At 53.9% G+C, this 19,017-nt stretch overlaps 1 protein-coding gene across 1 annotated transcript in view; it reads right to left on the reverse strand.

Annotated features, from left to right (window-relative positions):
• Nucleotides 1–6,839: 6,839 nt before the first annotated feature.
• Nucleotides 6,840–19,017, reverse strand: part of GCN1 (GCN1 activator of EIF2AK4) — a 54,381-nt gene continuing 42,203 nt past the window's right edge. Inside the window, exons 45-58 of the mRNA XM_068990196.1 lie at nt 18,031–18,195; nt 16,319–16,480; nt 15,995–16,087; nt 15,654–15,797; nt 15,293–15,562; nt 14,962–15,075; nt 14,311–14,541; nt 12,528–12,721; nt 12,300–12,414; nt 10,444–10,540; nt 9,960–10,108; nt 9,458–9,565; nt 8,042–8,260; nt 6,840–7,511 (exon numbers count right to left, since the gene is read on the reverse strand). Of these exons, the coding sequence (XP_068846297.1) occupies nt 7,386–7,511; nt 8,042–8,260; nt 9,458–9,565; nt 9,960–10,108; nt 10,444–10,540; nt 12,300–12,414; nt 12,528–12,721; nt 14,311–14,541; nt 14,962–15,075; nt 15,293–15,562; nt 15,654–15,797; nt 15,995–16,087; nt 16,319–16,480; nt 18,031–18,195 (2,187 nt within the window). The 3' untranslated portion in view covers nt 6,840–7,385. The remainder of the gene's footprint in view (nt 7,512–8,041; nt 8,261–9,457; nt 9,566–9,959; nt 10,109–10,443; nt 10,541–12,299; nt 12,415–12,527; nt 12,722–14,310; nt 14,542–14,961; nt 15,076–15,292; nt 15,563–15,653; nt 15,798–15,994; nt 16,088–16,318; nt 16,481–18,030; nt 18,196–19,017) is intronic.

Here is a 19,017-nt window from a genome sequence, read left to right on the forward strand (position 1 = left end):
AGAGGTGGCAGGAAATAAAGCTTTCAAGTCCCTGCTTCCATGGAACCCACATTCTGATAGAAAATGCAAATACATGTTAAAAGGAAAAACCATGGAGTAAGAGGGACAGAGTATACAGAGGTTTACAGGACATACAGTGATGCCCTGAAGGCAGTGGGTATATACTGTTCATTCAGTAAGGCTGGTTGTGAATGAAGAGAAATGAAGGGGCTGCTGAGAACAGTGGGATGAATAAAGTATTTTCCAGGATAGCGTAGGTAGAGGATTGGCAGCCAGTGAACAGTAAGGATAGAGTAGTAAGAATGGGAGGAAGGTGGGTTAAGAGCACTTTAAAAAGCTCAGCTGCAGAGAAGAGTCGAGTGCTATGGAAGCTGAGGGGAAAGGGGAGGGACCCCCGAGCCGGAGGCCTGGGTTCAGAGCCAGCAGTGCCCAGGGTGGGAGGACAGATGAGGGCTAGTGCAGCAGAGGCTGGGGAGGGACCTGGGAAATCCACAGTTCAGGCCAGTCAGCAGTGGAGTCTGAACTTGCTGAACTCCGTGTTGAGGGAAGAAGCAATTGCTGCAATCAGGTAACGGGAAGTGGGTGCAGATAAGAACAGAGGGCAGCACCACCCAACACGCTGGTCCAGGAGGGAGGGAATAAACGGAACCGTGGTCTCTCCTCTGATGGGCCTGAGAACTGGCCCCTGACTCCCCACCTGCACACTGCAGGCCGAATCCGATCAAGAGACTTGGCCCTGCCCTTTGGTCACCCCTCTTCCCCATCAAGTGGACATGAAGTCCCTAGATTGCAGGGACCATCCTGATACCCACTGGGACCTGGACATGGCGGGCACTTGGTTTCCATTCAGTTAAAGTGCAGCCACACCTAGAATTTACAGTTAGGAGTCTCAGAAATAACCTGACTGAACTTTCTTGAGTTTGCTTTCTGTGAGGTGTGGGCCAAATTTGGGGTCTCTCATTGTAACTCAGGGTCAGGCCCCTTCCCATTATAAGTAGGATTTTTCTCCCATCTTCAAGATTCGATCAGAATTTTCTAACTGCAGTCTAGAGACACCAAGGCTCCCTATGAGACTCAAAGGATTTGTGAAGCTGAAACACTCTCACAAAACTGATGTCATTTGCCTTTTCCACTCATTCAAGAGTGCATGGTGGAGTCTCCCAGGGCCGCACAACATGGGACATCACAGTCGACTGAATGCAGAAGCAGACGTGAGAATCCAGAAATGCAGAGGTGTGCAAAAATGCAAAGCAGTGCTGCTCTCCTCAGACTTAACACTTGTTATAGGGTTATCTATGCTAATGTGTAATAGATTTATTTCAGGTGAATTAATGGAGCTTCTAAAGTTGACCAGTTTTGCTAAGATGGTTAAGTATCAGTAGGCAAGTTGCATATAAGCAAGAGTTCTTTGGAGTCTGCCACCATTTTTCACAATGTAAAGGAGTCTTGGGGCTGAAATATTTGAGAAACACTGTGTTAAATACTGCAGTACCCCAAGCGTCCCACTTCCCTTCTTTATGAGAGTCTAAATGGTAGTTTGTGACCCAGCTGCCATCTCAACCAACTCTCTGAGAAGCTCAAAGTGAACTGGTGTTTCCATGCAGACACGCTCAGGAATCTCACCGAGAAATCCCACCGAGCTGATAATCTTTGGACTAGTTTTTCCAGTTTCCTAAGCTTTGTTAGTATCAACACTTTCCTTCCACTGGGGCAGCCTGCAGGGAACCCTCCTAGCAGCTCAGAACCGCCCAGTGAAACAACGGGGCTCCACCTCTTCTAAAAAGTGAACCCAGTCACTCCACAGAACCACATGCCAAGAACTTGACTTGTTTGTTAAATTTGCCTTCCAAAAGTATTTTTATAGTATGGCCCCGGGGCTTGGTGACCACAGTATCAAGAAATGTGGGTTTGCTTTTCCAGTTCTGCAGCCAACTGGCCACATGACCTTAAGAGACGCTCCCTTCCTTCCCCACCTCAGTTCTGTCATTCAGTCATCCAGTCGTGGCTGACTCTTTGCAACTCTACGGACTGCAGCATGCCAGGCCTCCCTGTTCTCACCATCTCCTGAAGTTTGCCCAAGTTCATGTTCATTGCATCGGTGATGCCATCCAACCATCTCATTCTGACGCCTCTTCTGCCCTCGATCTTTCCCAGCATCAGGGACCTTTCCAGTGAGTTGTCTGTGCGCATCAGATGACCAAAATACTGGAGTTTCAGCTTCAGCATCAGTCCTTCCAGTGAGTATTTAGAGTTGCTTTCCCTTAAGATTGACTGATCTCCTTGCTGTCCAAGGGACTTTCAGGAGTCTTCTCCAGCACCACAGTTCAAAGGCATCAATTCTTTGGTGCTCTGCCTTCTTTATGGTCCAGCTCTGACAACCATACGTGACCACTGGGGAGAACACAGCCCTGACTACATGGACCTTCGTTGGCAAAGTAACGTCTCTGCTTTTCAACACACTGTCTAGGTCATAGCTTTCCTGCCAAGAAGCACTCGTTCCTTGACTTCATGGCTGCAGTCACCATCTGCAATGATTTTAGAGCCCAAGGAGAGGAAATCTGTCACTACTTCCTACCTTTTCCCCTTCTATTTGCCATCAATGGGGCCACATGCCATGATCTTAATTTTTTTAATGTTTAGTTTTAAGCTGGCTCTTTCACTCTCTTCCTTCACCCTTATCAAGAAACTCTTTAGTTCCTCTTTGCTTTCTGCCATTAGAGTGGTATCATCTGCACATCTGAGGTTGATGTTTCTCCCTCCTGTCTTAATTCCAGCTTATAACTCATCCAGTCCAGCATTTCTCCTCATAAAACAGGAGCTGGCTCCCAGCCTCTCCTGCTTCAACAATGACAGGACTGCTGTCCAGCCCAGGCACAGTGAAGACCCGTCCATGTGCTTACGTGCCTCTTTCAGTGTTTCAGTTCAGTTCAGTCGCTCAGTCGTGTCCGACTTTGCGACCCCATGAATCACAGCACACCAGGCCTCCCTGTCCATCACCAACTCCCGGAGTTCACTCAGACTCACGTCCATCGAGTCAGTGATGCCATCCAGCCATCTCATCCTCTGTCGTCCCCTTCTCCTCCTGCCCCCAATGCCTCCCAGCATCAAGGTCTTTTCCAATGAGTCAATTCTTTGCATCAGGTGGACAAAGTGTTGGAGTTTCAGCTTCAGCATCAGTCCTTCCAAAGAACACCCAGGACTGATCTCCTTTAGGATGTATTGGTTGGATCTCCCTGCAGTCCAAGGGACTCTCAAGTCTCTTCTCCAACACCACAGTTCAAAAGCATCAATTCTTCAGTGCTCAGCTTTCTTCACAGTCCAACTGTCACATCCATACCTGACCAATGGAAAAACCATAGCCTTGACTAGACAGACCTTTGTTGGCAAAGTAATGTCTCTGCTTTTCAATATGCTATCTAGGTTGGTCGTAACTTTCCTTCCAAGGAGTAAGCGTCTTTTAATTTCATCACTGCAATCACCATCTGCAGTGATTTTGGAGCCCATGAAAATAAAGTCTACCACTGTTTCCACTATTTCCCCATCTATTTCCCATGAAGTGATGGGATGCCATGATCTTAGTTTTCTGAATGTTGAGCTTTAAGCCAACTTTTTCACTCTCCTCTTTCGCTTTCAAGAGGCTTTTTAGTTCCTCTTCATTTTCTGCCCTAAGGGTGGTGTCATTCAAACACAGTAATCAGTCCACCAGAAAGATCTAACTCTAGGTTGATGGCTTTTCAAAAGTTGTGCTCAAAAAATTAACATCTGCAAATTCTGGGTCCACAGTTCCTCCCAGATCAAAGCACTAGCAGAGCACTAGGTGCCCACGGTTCAGTCTCTTTTTGTCCACACACCTCACTTTATTCACACCATCCACGTATGCGGCACCTCCTGTGGGCCCGGCCATGTACGGAGGGCGTTACCTCACCCACTCCAGATAGCCTAGGGGGCTGGACTATCACTGTCCAGGGGAGGACACGCTCTCAGAGAGGTTAGGGGACATGCTCTGGCTTAACATGAAGCACTCAAGTTAAGGTTTAAACCTGACTTCCAAGTCCATGCAGCTCCACCAGGGTGCTCTGTATGAGGATTTAAAAGAAACAGCTGTTTGCTTAAAAATACTTTAGAACCTAGATCTTTAAGTTATGCTGGTTCCTGTTTTTCCTATTGCTCTTATTTAGAAAGGCTTGGAACAGTTAAAGACCAGTCCACACAGAACCCTAGTTAGAAGAAAAACATCCCCAACTGCCTGTCTTGACATCCACGCAGTAAAATCATGTCCCCAAATCCCTGCCAATAAAATTGTGTTGACTCTGCAGGTCCCCTGCCCTCTCCCAAACCCGCCAGCACCTCGGCAGTGGGATGAAGGGAACAAGGGACGTGAACCACGTCACACTCCCCTACATTTTAAAACAGTCTCAACGCCAAGATTCCAGAGGCTCCCAAAGTTAAAAGGTTAAGATCGCTGTTTCGTTTTCTCCAGATTAGCTAAAGGCACACCATCTTGTCACTGCCCTTCTAACACATGGCAGACAAAGATAGGGGTCCCCTCTCTCACAAAAGCCTCAGAGAAGTGTCTTTTCTAACAACAGGAAGTGTCCTATCCGCACGGTGAGGTATGGATCAGCCTGCAGAGCCGAGGGGGAAGGCCTGGGGTGGCTCAGGCCCCTGGCCAGTCACCTGGAGCCACCTCGGCACTTCACCTCGAGCACTGCAGGATGAGAGAGGCCTGCAGGACCAGTCTATAGAGAGGTGCATGACAGGGCTTGTGCCCAGCTAGCCAGCGCAGCAGGAGGAAGAGCCAGGCTAAGGACACGAGCGGCTCTGGGGACGGACCACCACTTGTGACCATCCCATGCCTCAATTTCCTGCTCAGGAAAAAAGTCATAACTAGAGAACCGACTCTACAGGTTAAGTGTGTTAAGTGGGGAAAAAAAGCCAAATGGCACCTGTTATAATTACTGTTAACCCCTGAAGGATAACTTGAAGACACATGGAGAGCTTCCATTCCAAATTCCTCATTTTGCAGATGAGAAAACTGGCCCAGAAAGGCTGGGTGACTCCTCTGAGGCTAAACAGCCCTACCAACCACCCGGGCAGATGGCTTCATTCTCTGCTGCCAAGCTCCTTCTCCAGGGTGTTCGGTCTGGGCAGCTGTTTTCAGGACCGCAGTGATTATGGGCTGGCGGGGTCTCCTTCACCTGCTCCACTGGCATGGCTCTGACAGCCTTTCACAGACCACTTCCAGACTCAGAGGATGCAAGTCAGTGCACTCCAGGATTCTGAGTCATCTCTGTCTGTGAATCAACCTTCATCCATCCATCCATCCTGAACAGAGAGATCTCATTGTCCTCCAGTCTCTGAATGGGAACCCGGCGTTTCTCCTTTGAAAATGTCAGTGTGTTAGTTGCTCAGCCATGTCTGACTCTTTGTGACCCCATGGACTGTAGCCCACCAGGTTCCTCTGTCCATGGGATTCTCCAGGCAAGAATATTGGAGTGGGTAGCCATGCCCTTCACCAGGGGATCTTCCCAACCCAGGGACTGAACCCGGGTCGCCTGCATTACAAGCAGATTCTTTACTGTCTGAGCCACCAGGCAGGTCTGGACTTTGCTTACTGAGAGTCCTCCAGCTCTAAGTACATCAGGCTCTCCTCCCGATTTCAGACTGGGGACGGAACAGCAGAGGTGGACCCAAGCGTCTGCTCTAAGATCCTGGAGGAAGCACTGAACGCTTACCTTGGGGGCTTCAGAGGCTTCCCAGCCCACAACCCCTCCCATGAGAACTTCACCTGCCTCCCCAGGGCTGACAGGCAGAGCCACCTGCAGCTGCAACTGGCTTGCTGGACATATGCCCCAGGCAGCTGGGAGCGTGCCAGTGATCATCTGAATCCCAGGAGCAGAGGACAGTTACCATGGCTACGAAAGCTGTAACCATTGGCTGCTTTGGCTGTGGGGACCGGCTCAGCTGCCCTCTCAAGGTCCCTTCCAGCCCTGGGACTCTACAGCTCCAATGAGCCCGTGGAGACCACGTCTGCAGCAAGAAAACAGGAAGTCCTGTGACACACAAGGCTCAGGCACCTCAGAGGTCACCTGTCTTATTCATCAGAAGTGCTGAGTCACAGGCTACTTTCTACCTCTGCTGCATTCTGGATAAGCAAAGCCTCGCTTCTGGTTTTTGGTATAGTACTTCAGGCCTTTTATAATGTGAGCTCGCTCCCACCATGTTTCCTTTTTTTCTTCCTTTTACAGCTCATACCAGAAATTTTGGTACAAGTTTTGTTCCGTATTGTGACCAGGGAAAACAGCCCAGGAACACTTGCGTCACTGGGGCCCGGAGGGGCGGGCTCCGTCAGACAGGACGCCTGGATCACGAGCCTTCTAAGAACCAGGAGGAAGGAAATCATTCATAAAGGACGCAGATGCTCAACTGCGACTTTGGTTTCCTCTCGCAATTCTGATTACAGGAATGTGGTTTGTTCTTATTCCACAGAAGGGAAGACTTTCTCTGTAAAACTTGACTCTCAGAAGCTGCCTACCTTTCTGAGTCAGGACAGAACAGGGAGGCGGCTGATTCAACCCCTGGGATCTCCACACCAGTGAGATCTCAGGTCTGACTGCAGCCCTCTTGAGATCCAGTCTCAGAACAGACATGGCTGCAGGTATCTATGGGACTTCAGAGAGCAGGAGAGACGCCCAGAAATCAGAGTTGCCTGTGCTCATGGGGACAGCTGCATGAGGCCTTGCCTTGCTCCTGATGCACGAAGCTTCATGTTTAGTGGATGTTTGGAGATTTTTAAAAATCTGCTTATCAAGATCAAATCAAAGCCTTTATTCAACATCCCTCCTTCAGACTACCTGCGTTTAAACCTACTCCCCTCCCCCAACTCGCAAACTACTCGGGCTGTCCCTGTCACCTGACGGGTCAGATCCAGGTGAGCTGCACAGTGCTGGAAAGCCACGCTGAGATACTGCACGGGCAGGCCTCCGTGGCTCTGTGCCCCCTCGGGATCTAGGCAGAGGTTGGAGGCACTGGCCCTGGAGCCAGAGCTCTGGCACAAGAGACCAGGAGGCAGACATCTGAGCCTCACGTTCTGGACCCAGCCACGCAGAGTGGACGAGCAGCTCCTGGTGACCGCTGGGCGAGGCTCACGTGTGTGCTTTTTCTTCTCCAAAGAAAAGGGTGAGAGATGGAGGAGGCAATATTCAGTTGTGTGTAGGTTTGATTTAAGGCTTTGGCTGTGGTCTGTTGATACATTAAAATACTTTCTGGGAATGCCATCTCCTAAGCTCCCCATCAGAACAAATGCATTTTCAAAAATGAAAACAGTGAACAAAGAGGTGGAGCTGAAATGCTGATGCAGAGCCCAGTGGACGGGCCCGGGTCCGTCAGGTCAGGATGGTGTCATCCACCTGCTCCGTGGAGTCAGCCTGGCCGGCCAGCTTCTTCAGAGACCTCCGGTTGCATTCATTCAGCACTTCCAAGCTGGCCACATCCAGGATCTTGCAGAGGGACTGAGGGGAGGAGGGAAACGAGGAGACAAAATCAGAAAATATGGCTTCAGATTTCCCCAATCAAAGACAACACTGAACGCAAACCCAGAACTAGAACCACTGAGAGGGACCCTGGCAAAGTAAGGGAATCAGGTGGATCCAGGGACAGCCAAGACATGCAGGCCTCATGCCCTGATCCGATGACAGAGTGGGGCCTGGAGCATTCAGCGCTTTAAAGGTGGCTCAGCAGGCAGGGGGCTGAGGGACAGGACTCTGGGCCTCAACAGGCAGCCCTGGGAGGTCTGTTACAGGTTTGGGAGCCACCTGAGATTTTACTTGAAGGAGGAACCCTGCTGCTGAAAGGAATCTCAACACCTCGGGAATAGAGGGATGTGTTTTTAGGCACCAGACCAGTCACCAGATGACTATCTGCCCATCAACACTCATGCCTATGCGGTGGCAGAGTACAAGCCTTAAACACTGTCATGCAGAAGGCCCACAAGACAAGCGCCCAGAAGCCGTGGGGAGGCCCACCAGTCCCAGGCTCCCACCTGAAACACTTCCTCTCCCTGCCTCATCTTGAGGAGGTTGACAATCGCCTGGTCGCTGTAGGCCCTGACGACAGTGTTTTTATCCTTGGTGTTGTCCAGGAGGGCCTTCAGGATGGGCTTGATGGCCTGGGGGTCCAGGGCAGGCAGCGGGTCCTTGTTTGCCCACCAGATCATCTTCTCAGCCACCAACCTGATGTCACTGGATGGGTTCTGCAGACACTGTGAAGAGGAGCTCGGGCTTTCCATCAGGCACATCCAGCTTGCTCCTCGCCACAGCCCAGGCTCTGCCCTGACACTGCCCTCATCGTGGGACTGACCCCCTGCTCCCTCCGCGGCATCCTCACTGTGGGAGGGCGGCTGGGTGTGTTCGGACCCTACCTCTTCCACATCATCTCACACCACCGTCTCCTTGGCTCGGCACTCTCAGCCCACGAGGGCTTCCAACTTCCTCAAACGCCTCACACTGCTTCCTGCCTCGCGTCCCTGCACTGGCGGGTCCCACTGCCCGGGACGTGCTTGCCCCAGATCCTCACCTGGTCGGTCCCCTCTCATCCTTCAGGCCTCAGCTCAGATGTCAGCCTTCAGGCATCTCCCCGACAGCCCTATCTAGATGAGGGCCCTCCCACACGCTCTGTGTACCTCCGCCTCCAGAGATCTTGTCTACCCCGTTCACCTCTGTACTTCAGGGTCTAGCCCAGCCAGGCGCACCGCAGCTCCTCAGTAATAAACACTGACGACAGCTGCATGCGGGGTGATACAGGCTCAGGCCAATCAGGGCCCTGTACACCCTCCTCTCTGGGTGTCTGCAGGGTGGGGACAGCAGCCGTGGGAGCCTCACTGCTCAGAGTGAGGTCAGTGCACCAGGGCCACTGACACTGCCCGGTAGCTGGTTACAAAGGCAGGGTGAAGGGCTCGGCCGCATTTCTTAAAATGCAGGTTCCGGTTTTGCGTGCACACCAAAGTTTGAGCAGCATGTTTTACCACACAGATGCTGGCGGCCCCTCTGCCAGGCTCCCCAGCTTTCCCAAGTGGGTCCTGCAGCCACCACAGTAGCCATGCCTGCTAATTACTCTCATGCCTGCTAAAGGGAGGCAGGAGAGCGAAGATAAATTTGAACCCAGGTCTGTCCCAAAGTTTGAAAAATTGGGGTGCCTAGAAAGAATGCCTAAAATAGAGGTTCTTAACTTGATTTGGGGTCATGGATCTATGGGAGACTCTTGACAAAAAGTTGGGCCAAAAGAAAAAAGTTGGGCAGTCTTCCAGAGACCATTCTGCACCCCAGCCCTACGGGCTCAGAGACCCCCACCCCCACCCCCTAGCCCTGCAGGCCACCCTCAGAGTGCTTCAAACACATGGACACACTTCCAGTGTCTTCTGGTCACAGGTCCGTCTCACGAGCCAGGCTGCCTCGCTCACCTTAATGAACAGGCTGGAGAGTTTGGCCGGCAACTGTCCTCCTCCGGTCTCGATGTGGTACTTCATCAGAAAGCCCATGCCCCGGACCCCGCTCACAGCGATGGGGATCTGGAAAGTGAGCGGAGAGCTAGACAGGGTGCCTCCGGCTCCCTCCTCGGGGAAGCAGGGCCATACACCATCCCTTCCCCAGGCATTTCTGGGGACCCTGGCCCTCCACCACCAGTCCCCACCCCACCCCCTACATCACCTCCAAGACCCTTTGATGGCTCTCATAAAGAGGTTCTGCCTGGCTGTGGGGCAGGTGAATAAAGCCTGAGACCCTAGTTCCCAGAAATAGAGACTTTCTGGCCTTGAAGGGTCCTCTGGATGCTCCAACCCAAACTCCTCACTGTTTAGATGATGAAACAGTGCCCAGGGAGACCAAGCACTGGTCCCAGGGCACAGGAAGTTAGTGGCAAGAGTGAAATTCTGACCACCTAGTCTGGCCGCCCCACAGCCTTACCCTGTCTGCCATGGCGTTGCTGAGGATCATGTCCTGGACATCACTGCCGTACTTGCCTACGCAGAGTCTGCTGGGAGCCACGCTCACAGCCACGGAGAGAGCCAGGCTCCGCCCGTGCCGAACCATCCAGTCAATGCCGGACACGTCCGCTGGGTGGAAGGACACAGGGGGGTCGACCTGCACCGTCTACCACCCGCAAAGCCCACCTCTACCACCTGAGACTCGTGTGTCAGCTCGGAGCCTGGCGGGAACCCCAGTCCTCACTGCACACAGACCTCCCTGCCCCAAGTGGCCGCCGAGTGGCCATCCCTCACAGGCCACTCCCAACCACAGCTACCTCCTCAGAGCAGAGACGCTCCGGGCTGCAAGACCCCCAGAAACTCCATTTTGACATTTCCAAGGAGAGGCTGGTCCAGCTACCAGAAGACCCTCTGAGGGGCAGGGGAGACAGAGAGGCCCCGAAAAGGGCACACAAGAGGCCTACCCAGCAAGTACTGCTGAAGAACGGTGCTGAGCTCCTCTTCCGTCAGAAAGGCGCACAGCTCCCCCAGGCACCCGGCCGAGGAGATGCGCGTATTGTCCTGACGGGGCAGAGAAGGTGGTAAACCAGGGTGCCAGCCCACATGGGCTCTGCGGGCACCAGGGCGTGAGGGATGTGGACGCCAAGTCCAGTCCTCCCTCCAGCACACACACTCCCGCCGCCAGAGCAGGGCTACCACTCGGCGCCGAGTTAAAAATTACACACCCAGCACTTAACTTAATTATAGAAAACTCCAGCATGTGTGCATATGGTGATCATCATCATAATAGCAACAATAACTGTATTTACATAGCACCTTTCTTCTTACAAGCCTGAATGCTTCACGTTTATTATCTCAGTTACTATCAACAGCCCTGTGAGGCGGGGAGGGAGGCAAGCTCTGCCCATAGTCCTCAGGGAAGGTGGTTACAGAACCACTGGGAGCTCCACCCCCACTTCACCCCACCCCACCCCACTCCCAAACCTCTCATGTGTCCGCCTGTGTCCAGAGAGGCTCCCTGCTGCCCCAACATTGTGTGGGTCTGTCCTGGGAAGTCACACTGAAGCTCTAATTGGCCCAAGGCAATAGGGAAAGGCTAAGAGTTCTGTGTCAAAACCAAAGTCCCGTACATAAGCGCTTCCTGGCCACTCTCCCTGCTGGCTCACTACAGGATGCTGTGCACAGGATTTTGGGTTACGTGCTATAGTATTCGAAGTGCCAACTTGGCGTGCCTCTCCCAAACAAAACAACCAACCAACCAACCAGGGCCTCAAGGGCCCGTGGAGACGCATGAGCCAGGCCGGCACCCTGGATTGCCACCTCTGATCCAGCGGAAGTTCTGAGGGGGAGGAGGGTGGCCGGCCAGCAGTCTGGGCCTCTGAGCTCCCAGGTGTCACGCGAGGCTAAAGCTGGCTCTCTCTGACACAACACCCACTCTCTCTAAGGGGTCTATTTTAAGCTCCATTGTGGTGAAATGCAAATTGGTTTGCCTACTAACTTTTGCTTGCACTGTGAGTGGCCCTATAAAAACGTGACAGACCGTGACCAAGAGAAGGCAGAGGCTCCCATCTGTGCCACAAAAGGCCAGGGCCTCAGCTGCAGGGGATAACCAGCCCTGGGCATGGGCAAACAAGGTGCAGCTCTGTGCGAACCCTGAGGCCTCCCTCCAGAGATCAGCCCCACAGTGTCAATCAAAGGGGAAAGAGAAAATCCTTCTCAAAGACTCAACTGCTTTGGGGCTCATCAGAGAGCAACTGGTACTTCACAGATGCTTGCAGATGGGGCCAGGAAGGGCCTTGGGACAGAGAACCAGGAGTCATGGGTTCAGTCCCGGTTCTTACTCTACCATGTGCTAGGGCATGGCCCAGGTCAGTCTGCCCCTCACAAACAGTGCTGAACACCCTCCTCCAGACAGACACCAGACACTGTTTCCTGAGGGCTGTGCCCACACTTCATTCACCCCTGGGCAAGGCTCTGCACATCAGCAAATGCTTCCCGAGCCAAAAAACAAAACTCTTCATTTTACAACTGGGGAAATGAGGGACAGAGCAGGGGAAGCGACTTAAGACTGGAGAACAAATGAACAAGAGACCTGGGACTTTAGAAACCTTAGCTTCCCTTACCTATACGATACGCTGTCCATATCAACACTAAGTGCCTGTCTCCCTCACGACCAGAGGTGCGGCAAACCACAGAGCGACACGAACATCGGGAGTGATGATCACTCCTGACCAGGTTCTGCTTCTCGAGGCAGAGACGCCAGCCCAAGGGAAGGGAAACCAGCCCAGCCCGCGTGCCCCGCATCCACCTGCGGCAGTACCTCGTCGTGTCCCAGCATGCTCAGCAGGAGCGAAACGATGTTTTTCCGGATGACCACATCCACTTTGGCCCCTGCTCCCTGAATCACAAACCTCAGGGCCTGCAGCATGGTGTCCCTGCAGAATCAACACGCCCGACTCAAACCCGGCTCTTCTCCACCCGCGCTCCCACCGCACAGGTAGGGCCGGGCTGCCCCACAGCCACAGCTCTCCCCGCGCCAGCGCCTCACCTGACGCCCGGGTCCTCCATGACCCGGATGCCATTCAGCAGCTCCGTGAAGAGAGGATCCACCTTGATGTGGATGGAAATGAGCTTGCCTAGCGCGTCGGCCGCCTTCAGGCGCACGCCGCGGTTAGAGTCCTGCAGGGCTTTGGTGAAGGTGGTCTGCAGCTGGGGCAGGAAGGGCTTCAGGGCGATCCCGACCTGTCAGAGAGACCCCCATCCCAGAGCCTGGCTGAGGGGGCGTGCGGGCCACAGGGCACACAGGCACGAAAACAAAGCACCCTGAACCTGCGCGGCTCCACACTCAGGCCAGGAGCAGAGGCGCCGCAAGACGGGAGAGCCCGGCACAGAGGGTCCCCTCAGCCTCCTCTTCTGCTTCCAGCTTCCCACAGGCAGAGAACCGTCAGCTCGGCTTAGGGGAGTTCTGCCCATGTGGACAAGTGACTCGAAACCCCTGGCTCTGAATACATTACAGAGCAGGCCAGCAGACCTGTCAGTACCGTGGAAGAACATTCTGCAAAGGCAGGTAAACAGGCCAGGTGCCACCTACTGCACACGATCCTACAGAACAGGTGGCTTTGGGTGGTCATCCCTGTACACACGTGCACCCATGCACTGACAATCCAGTTTGAGGCCTGACCACGTGGAGGAAAAGACGCACATCTGTGACAAACTACAGATGGGCCCAGAGGAAAGACCTACTCAAGGCTAAAAGGGAAGGAAAAAGCAGCTGTTTGGAGGCTCAATGCCATTTAGGGTCTAGAGACACAGGGGTTGGGGCTGGCAGGCTGCTGGGAGGTGGACCACAGAATAAAGCCAGCAAAGCTGCGGTGAGAGCCACCTGCCCATGGGTGACACCTGGCTCACAGCCTGTGGGACAAACTCCAGGAGGGAAAGGTTCCATCTGGACACAGAATTCACACACACACACACACGCGCACACACACACACACACACACACGAACGGCACAGAATGGAAGGTAAAGATGATACTTAAATAAAAAGAAAAAAGAAAAGACAATTTCCAACAGAATGAGGGTGACGCTCGCAGTCCCGTTTTTTAGCTGGGAAGTTGCTCCCCCACACTTTTCTCCCAGAAGGAAAAGAGCTACAACTCTTCTAAGCTTTTGTTTCCAAACCACAAGTAAGAATTTTTTTTTACCAAAATAAATCTTGGCTGTTTATAACTCTCCAAGCCTAAAGGCTTTAATTATTAGCCTGTAAAGTATCAGAAACAGTTAATGTGTTGCTTCGCTTTTGACACTTTGGGCAAAAACTAAAGTTACTGAAGTTGCTCTTGGACTTCCTTTGCGTTCTCTCCTCAGATTCTCTTCATCTCCCTTTATGAGGTAGTCATAAAGATGGGAAATGTATGTGAACAAGGTTTCTAATGTACTCACATGGCCCTGGATTTTGGAGCAGAGTCCCTTTGAACCACTTCTAATAAAAGCGATTATCAGACACACACATGCTGGTGTGCTGAGTTAGAACGTGTCATTAGATGTTATTTCACCTGAGCCCCATATCTCACAGCCCTCTGAGAGACAAGCAGTGTTGTACCCTCAACACACAAGTGAAGGAGCAGACTCAGAAGTTGCACGACCTTCTGAGGTCATTCTGGCCACACATCTGCCAAGTGGTGGACCTGGCCTTGACCATGTGTGGTGAGTCTGGAGTCCAAGGTCTTCGCTCCCTCTGCCCTGCCTGCATAGCACACCGGGTGCTGGTCTCCTGTGCACAGATCTGGGCTCTAAGATCCAAGTGGACCAAGTGAACCTGTCCATCCTCACCTTGGCCAGCAAGAGGCTGAGTGTCTCGAGCAGAGCTGCCTTCACGTTCCAGCTGAACCGGTCCCCCAGGATGCGAATCAGAGGGCCGGTGATGTTGACCACGGAGGGCCGCAGGGCGTCTGCCGAGGTCAGGCGGATCACCAAGCCTAATGCTTTGGCGGCTTCCTCCTTCTGTTCTGGGCTGCCAGTCAGGACCCCCTCCCGCAGCACTGGAAGGATGGACGTTACCCCCTGACAAGAGAATCCCACCTGAGAGTCAAACCGCAAAGGTTCTGGGCCCAGAAGTCCCCCACCTGAAGCCAGGAGCTCCTGTCAGCCACCCTCTCTTCAACTCCATGAGCGACCGAGTCAGGCATCCAGGGTCGTGGGCTGAGAGAGTGCTGGCTGGGGAACGAGAGTAGAGTCCCTGCAGCCCTGTCACTCATCTGCTCCGGGGTGACCTCCACAGGTGAACTGGAGGTGGTGAACTCTGACCCTGTCCCCGCGGGGCCACCGTGGGGAAGAAACACGCTGTCCATGGAAGTGCACAACAGCACCGAGAGCACTGCGTGGAGTAACACGCAGCTGCCCCAGCGGCCGCAGTGCTGGGGACCCGGGGGAAGGCGGAGGAGAGCCACACGACCGCGGGGCCCTCCCAGGGCCCTGGCTCACCTTCTTCGGGAGGCAGAAGCCTGGCACGTGCTCGCCTCTGCTCTCATTTCCTATGAACCGGATTTCCTTGTGCAGTTCCTCAATGAGGGCCAGCTGGTTACCCGCATCCAGTTTCTGTGGGACACCGGGGAAAAGCAAAAAGGATGTCAGGGTTCAAGTCAAGCCCTCTCAAGACAGCTTCCAAATAATGCAGCAGGGGGAAGGAAGGGTGTGGGCGGGAGCACAGGCGAGACCAGCCCCGCAGGGACAGATGCTGAAGCTGGCCGACAGCATCTAGTCTTGGAAACACCCGGAACTGTCTTCCACCAGAGGTGGCCCAGCAGCCCCTCACCTTGGTGATGGCATTCAGGGCGTCCCAGCTCTCCTCCAGAACCACGGGGCTGGAGTCGTTGAAGAGGCGGATCAGGCCTGAGACCAGGCTCCGCAGGTGGCTAGTGTAGTCCGCCTTGGAACGCGAGCAGTAGATGTTGAGAACGATGGCCGCGGCCTGCCTCATGCCCACCTCAGGGCTGCGGGCGGCTTCCAGCAGGTCCTCGATGATGAGCCGGTGCCCGGTGTCATCCTCCACGGACAGGATCACGGCTTGACAGTTGGCCATCTCCTAAAAGCACAGGCGACACCTCGGCTGAGCACGTGCCTCCAGGATGGGACAGCACACGGATAGAGTCTGCAGGGGTGACTGTGCCCCTCACCAGCTGCTCGTCTGGAGTCCCCAGCTTCTCCTTCAGGGCCAACATGACCGCCGGGAGGATCACGCCAAGATGACGCGTCAGGGCATCACCCGCCACAGACGAAAGGAAAGCCAGCACCCGGGTGTTGACAGGCGGGGTCGTCAGCTGCAGGACGATGAACATCAGCTCAGTGGGGCCTGCCCGTGCTGGCTGTAGCGCTGGGATCTTGGAGATCCTGTCCCACTGCAGAGTCGCTGGCCTCCCCCAGCATCCGGGTTCAGAGCTGGTCCTCACGTAACTAGGGGACGGTGACGTGGCTATGGCTGCCAGGCCAGAGGGGGTCGCCACGTGTGGGGACTTACCTTGGGCACGAGGTAGGGCAGCACCACACGGCTCTTGATGGCCATCACCTGCTTCAGACCGTCCAAGGCAAACTCGGACACCTCCTCGTCATCCTGCAGAGGGGCATGGGGTGACGTCTGGGAGCCGCTCTCCTCCCAGCCTCCAGGGTCTGGACCTCCCTGGCCCCAGTACCTCCCACCCGGCCCCCCAGAGAGTCGATGCCATCCTGTGTACCCACTCCTTCTGGGGCCTGCACTGGCTGCCTTGGCAGAGTCAGCCCAGGCATGTGGCCTCCACGGAGATGGTGGAACCCCTCCTGGCAGGAGTGAGGCGGAGCCACTCACCAGCTGCTTCAGTAAAAACGGGAGTATGTCCTCCAGGGCCTGGTGGCCGATGGTGGAATGCAGCTGCTCGAAGGTCTTTGCCGCCGCCTCTCTGACCTCCTCCAGCGGGTCACACAAGGCCTTCCTTGCCGTGGGCACGAGGGACTCAGAGAAATACAGCACCTGCAACGGCATGAGAGCGCTGAACCTGATGTGGTGGAGGGAGAGAAAGTCAGCGGGGGTGGGGGCGGTGAGGACCTCTGGCCTAGACAGGCTTCCTGGTCTCTTGCCAGGTCTAGACTTTTCACTCAGCTGGTTTCTGTGGAAATGCACAAGTATGAGAAAGCAGAGAGGATCTGTGATCTGCCCCTGAGGAGCCTTCCCCCAGCGGGGGTGGTTTTGTTGCTAAGTCATGTCCAACTCTTGCGACTCCCTGGACTGTCATCTGCCAGGCTCCGCCATCCATGGGATTTTCCAGGCAAGAATACTGGAGTGGGCTGGCGTTTCCTTCCCCAGGCATCTTCCTGAGCCAGGGATGGAACCTGCATCTCCTGAGTTGCAGACAGTCTCCTGCATTGTAGGCAGATTCTTTACCAGCTAAGCCATGGACTTAACAGTTAACAGTCTTAATTTTTTTTGGCAAGTTCCCCAGATACTCTGGTCTCTCATGGAAATGGCAAACTCCTTCCCACAGTGAGGCCCCAAGTGACCTGGCCTCCACTCCCCAGGCTCCTTTGCTCATCATCTTGGGAAACTCCAAGTCCTTCGTCAAGTCTCAACTCAAATACCTGCTCCCTTATGAAGTCTCTGGGTCTACAGTGGGGCCAACAACTGCTCTGTAACCAATTCCACCAAAGCAACGCCCCTCGATGACTCTAAGGACTGAATCTGAATATGGCGGCCATGCCATGGCAGGGCCTCAGGCTTTGGGGCACTACCTACTTAATTTATCACAGTCCCATCTGATGGCAGAGTATACCTTTGTTCTTTGAAAAACGCAACTATAAAAACCCCAAATGGCACACATGTACTGACCCATGCTGGAGAATTAGATGAGGCTGTTCAGGCTGAGCAATTGGCCACATGCTCGCATCTCTGACCCGCTGTCCACTCATCGCTTTGGCGCTTTCATCCCAGTCTAGAGCTCTATGCCTATGCTCAACCTACTCCCCAGGTATGTCTGAAAGCTCAATTGGAAAAAGTAGGGTCGGTGAAAGACTCCAACCCCCTTGACTGTTGCTATATGGAAACAATCTCACTGCTGGAGACAACACGTTTCCACCCACTGGGTGCTCACTCTCATCTACTCCACGCCCTCCTGCTCCCCGCCACCCTCCACCTCTCACATACATGCACCTCCCTTCCCGGCTAAGCACATCACACACGTGAACTGAACTGATGCACTGACACAAAAGGATTAATCTGAAGCTACCTCAGGAGTGCAGAGGGAAAGACCACCTCAATCTCCAAAAGCCACCCCAGGCCTCTAAATTGCTGAGGTCTTAGCCTATAAACTGGTGCGAAAGCTGAGAGGTGGGAAAGCTGAGAGGTGAGAAAGCCCAGGGTGCTGTGGCCCCATCAGCACCTCACTGCCCACATCACCCTCTGGAGTGAGGTTGGCGTGTCCCTGAGGGTGAAGTGTCGTTAATGGAGCAGCTTCTCCGGGAGCCTTCACCCTCCGGCCCTCTGAGGGGGGTGGGCGGCAGGCCTTCAGGCCCTGAGGACATGCTCACCGCATCCCGGCTGGTGGACTTCATGATCTCGCTCAGCCCGATGCACACACCCTGCCTCTCGTCGCTCTTGGGAGATCTCAGGCCTTCCTCCAGGATGGGAATGATCTCCGGCAGGATTTTCTCCCCTAACTTCCGGACGAGATCTCCCAGCGTCCTGGCTGCGATCTGCCGGGCAGAGGTCAAGTTAGGACAGACTCCCTGCAAACCCCGGGACACCCAGTGGGCCACTCCAGAATGAGGGCCCCAGGACCTCCCAGATGTTATCGGAGCCAGACTTAACTCTCCCCAACGCTCTATCCTGTGAGAAGCCCCCAGGGTGCTTGCAAGACACCACAAAATAAAATTCTCTCTGCATCACACACACCTACTCAGCCTAAAGAGTCAGCACCTCATGGATGAACAAGAAACTCAACACATATTGTCCAGTTGAGGGCTGACCTCCCTGAATTGAAAACTGTGGCCTGGAAGTCACTTAACCCTCATGCTCTTGCCCAGGAAAGGAGAGTTGGGTTTGTAATCACAACGTTCAGGGAAAAAGACCCATCTCCTCTGAGGCCATGTGCAAACCCTTGTTCAGAGCCAATTATGCAATCTGTTTGCCAGAGATGGGGGTTGGGAGTGGACTGTCAGACGTGATCATTGGCCCTGGGGGCCCTCCTCCAGCTGCCCTGGCCTTTGCTCAGCCCCTGCTCTGGGCAAATTCCTTGCCCACCTCAAGGCTTGCGCGTGTCCAGTCCTGGTATCTCAACCACTGGTCCTCTGGTCCCGAACAGTCTTTCATCACCTCCTCACCTGCTAATGCTCACTCACTGTTTGTCTTCAAACATCATTTCTTCTGAGAAGCCTTCCCTGAGCCCCCAGTTGGCTGACCTGGTATACACACTGCCAGTGCCATGTAGCACTTGTCATAGTTGCATTTCCCACTTGTTTGTGCGACTGTTTGACTAATATCCGTTTCCTCTGCCAGACGGCAGCTCCACAAGGCTG

The sequence above is a fragment of the Capricornis sumatraensis genome, chromosome 17, assembly GCF_032405125.1.
Source record: "Capricornis sumatraensis isolate serow.1 chromosome 17, serow.2, whole genome shotgun sequence".
Taxonomy (NCBI): Eukaryota; Metazoa; Chordata; class Mammalia; order Artiodactyla; family Bovidae; genus Capricornis; species Capricornis sumatraensis.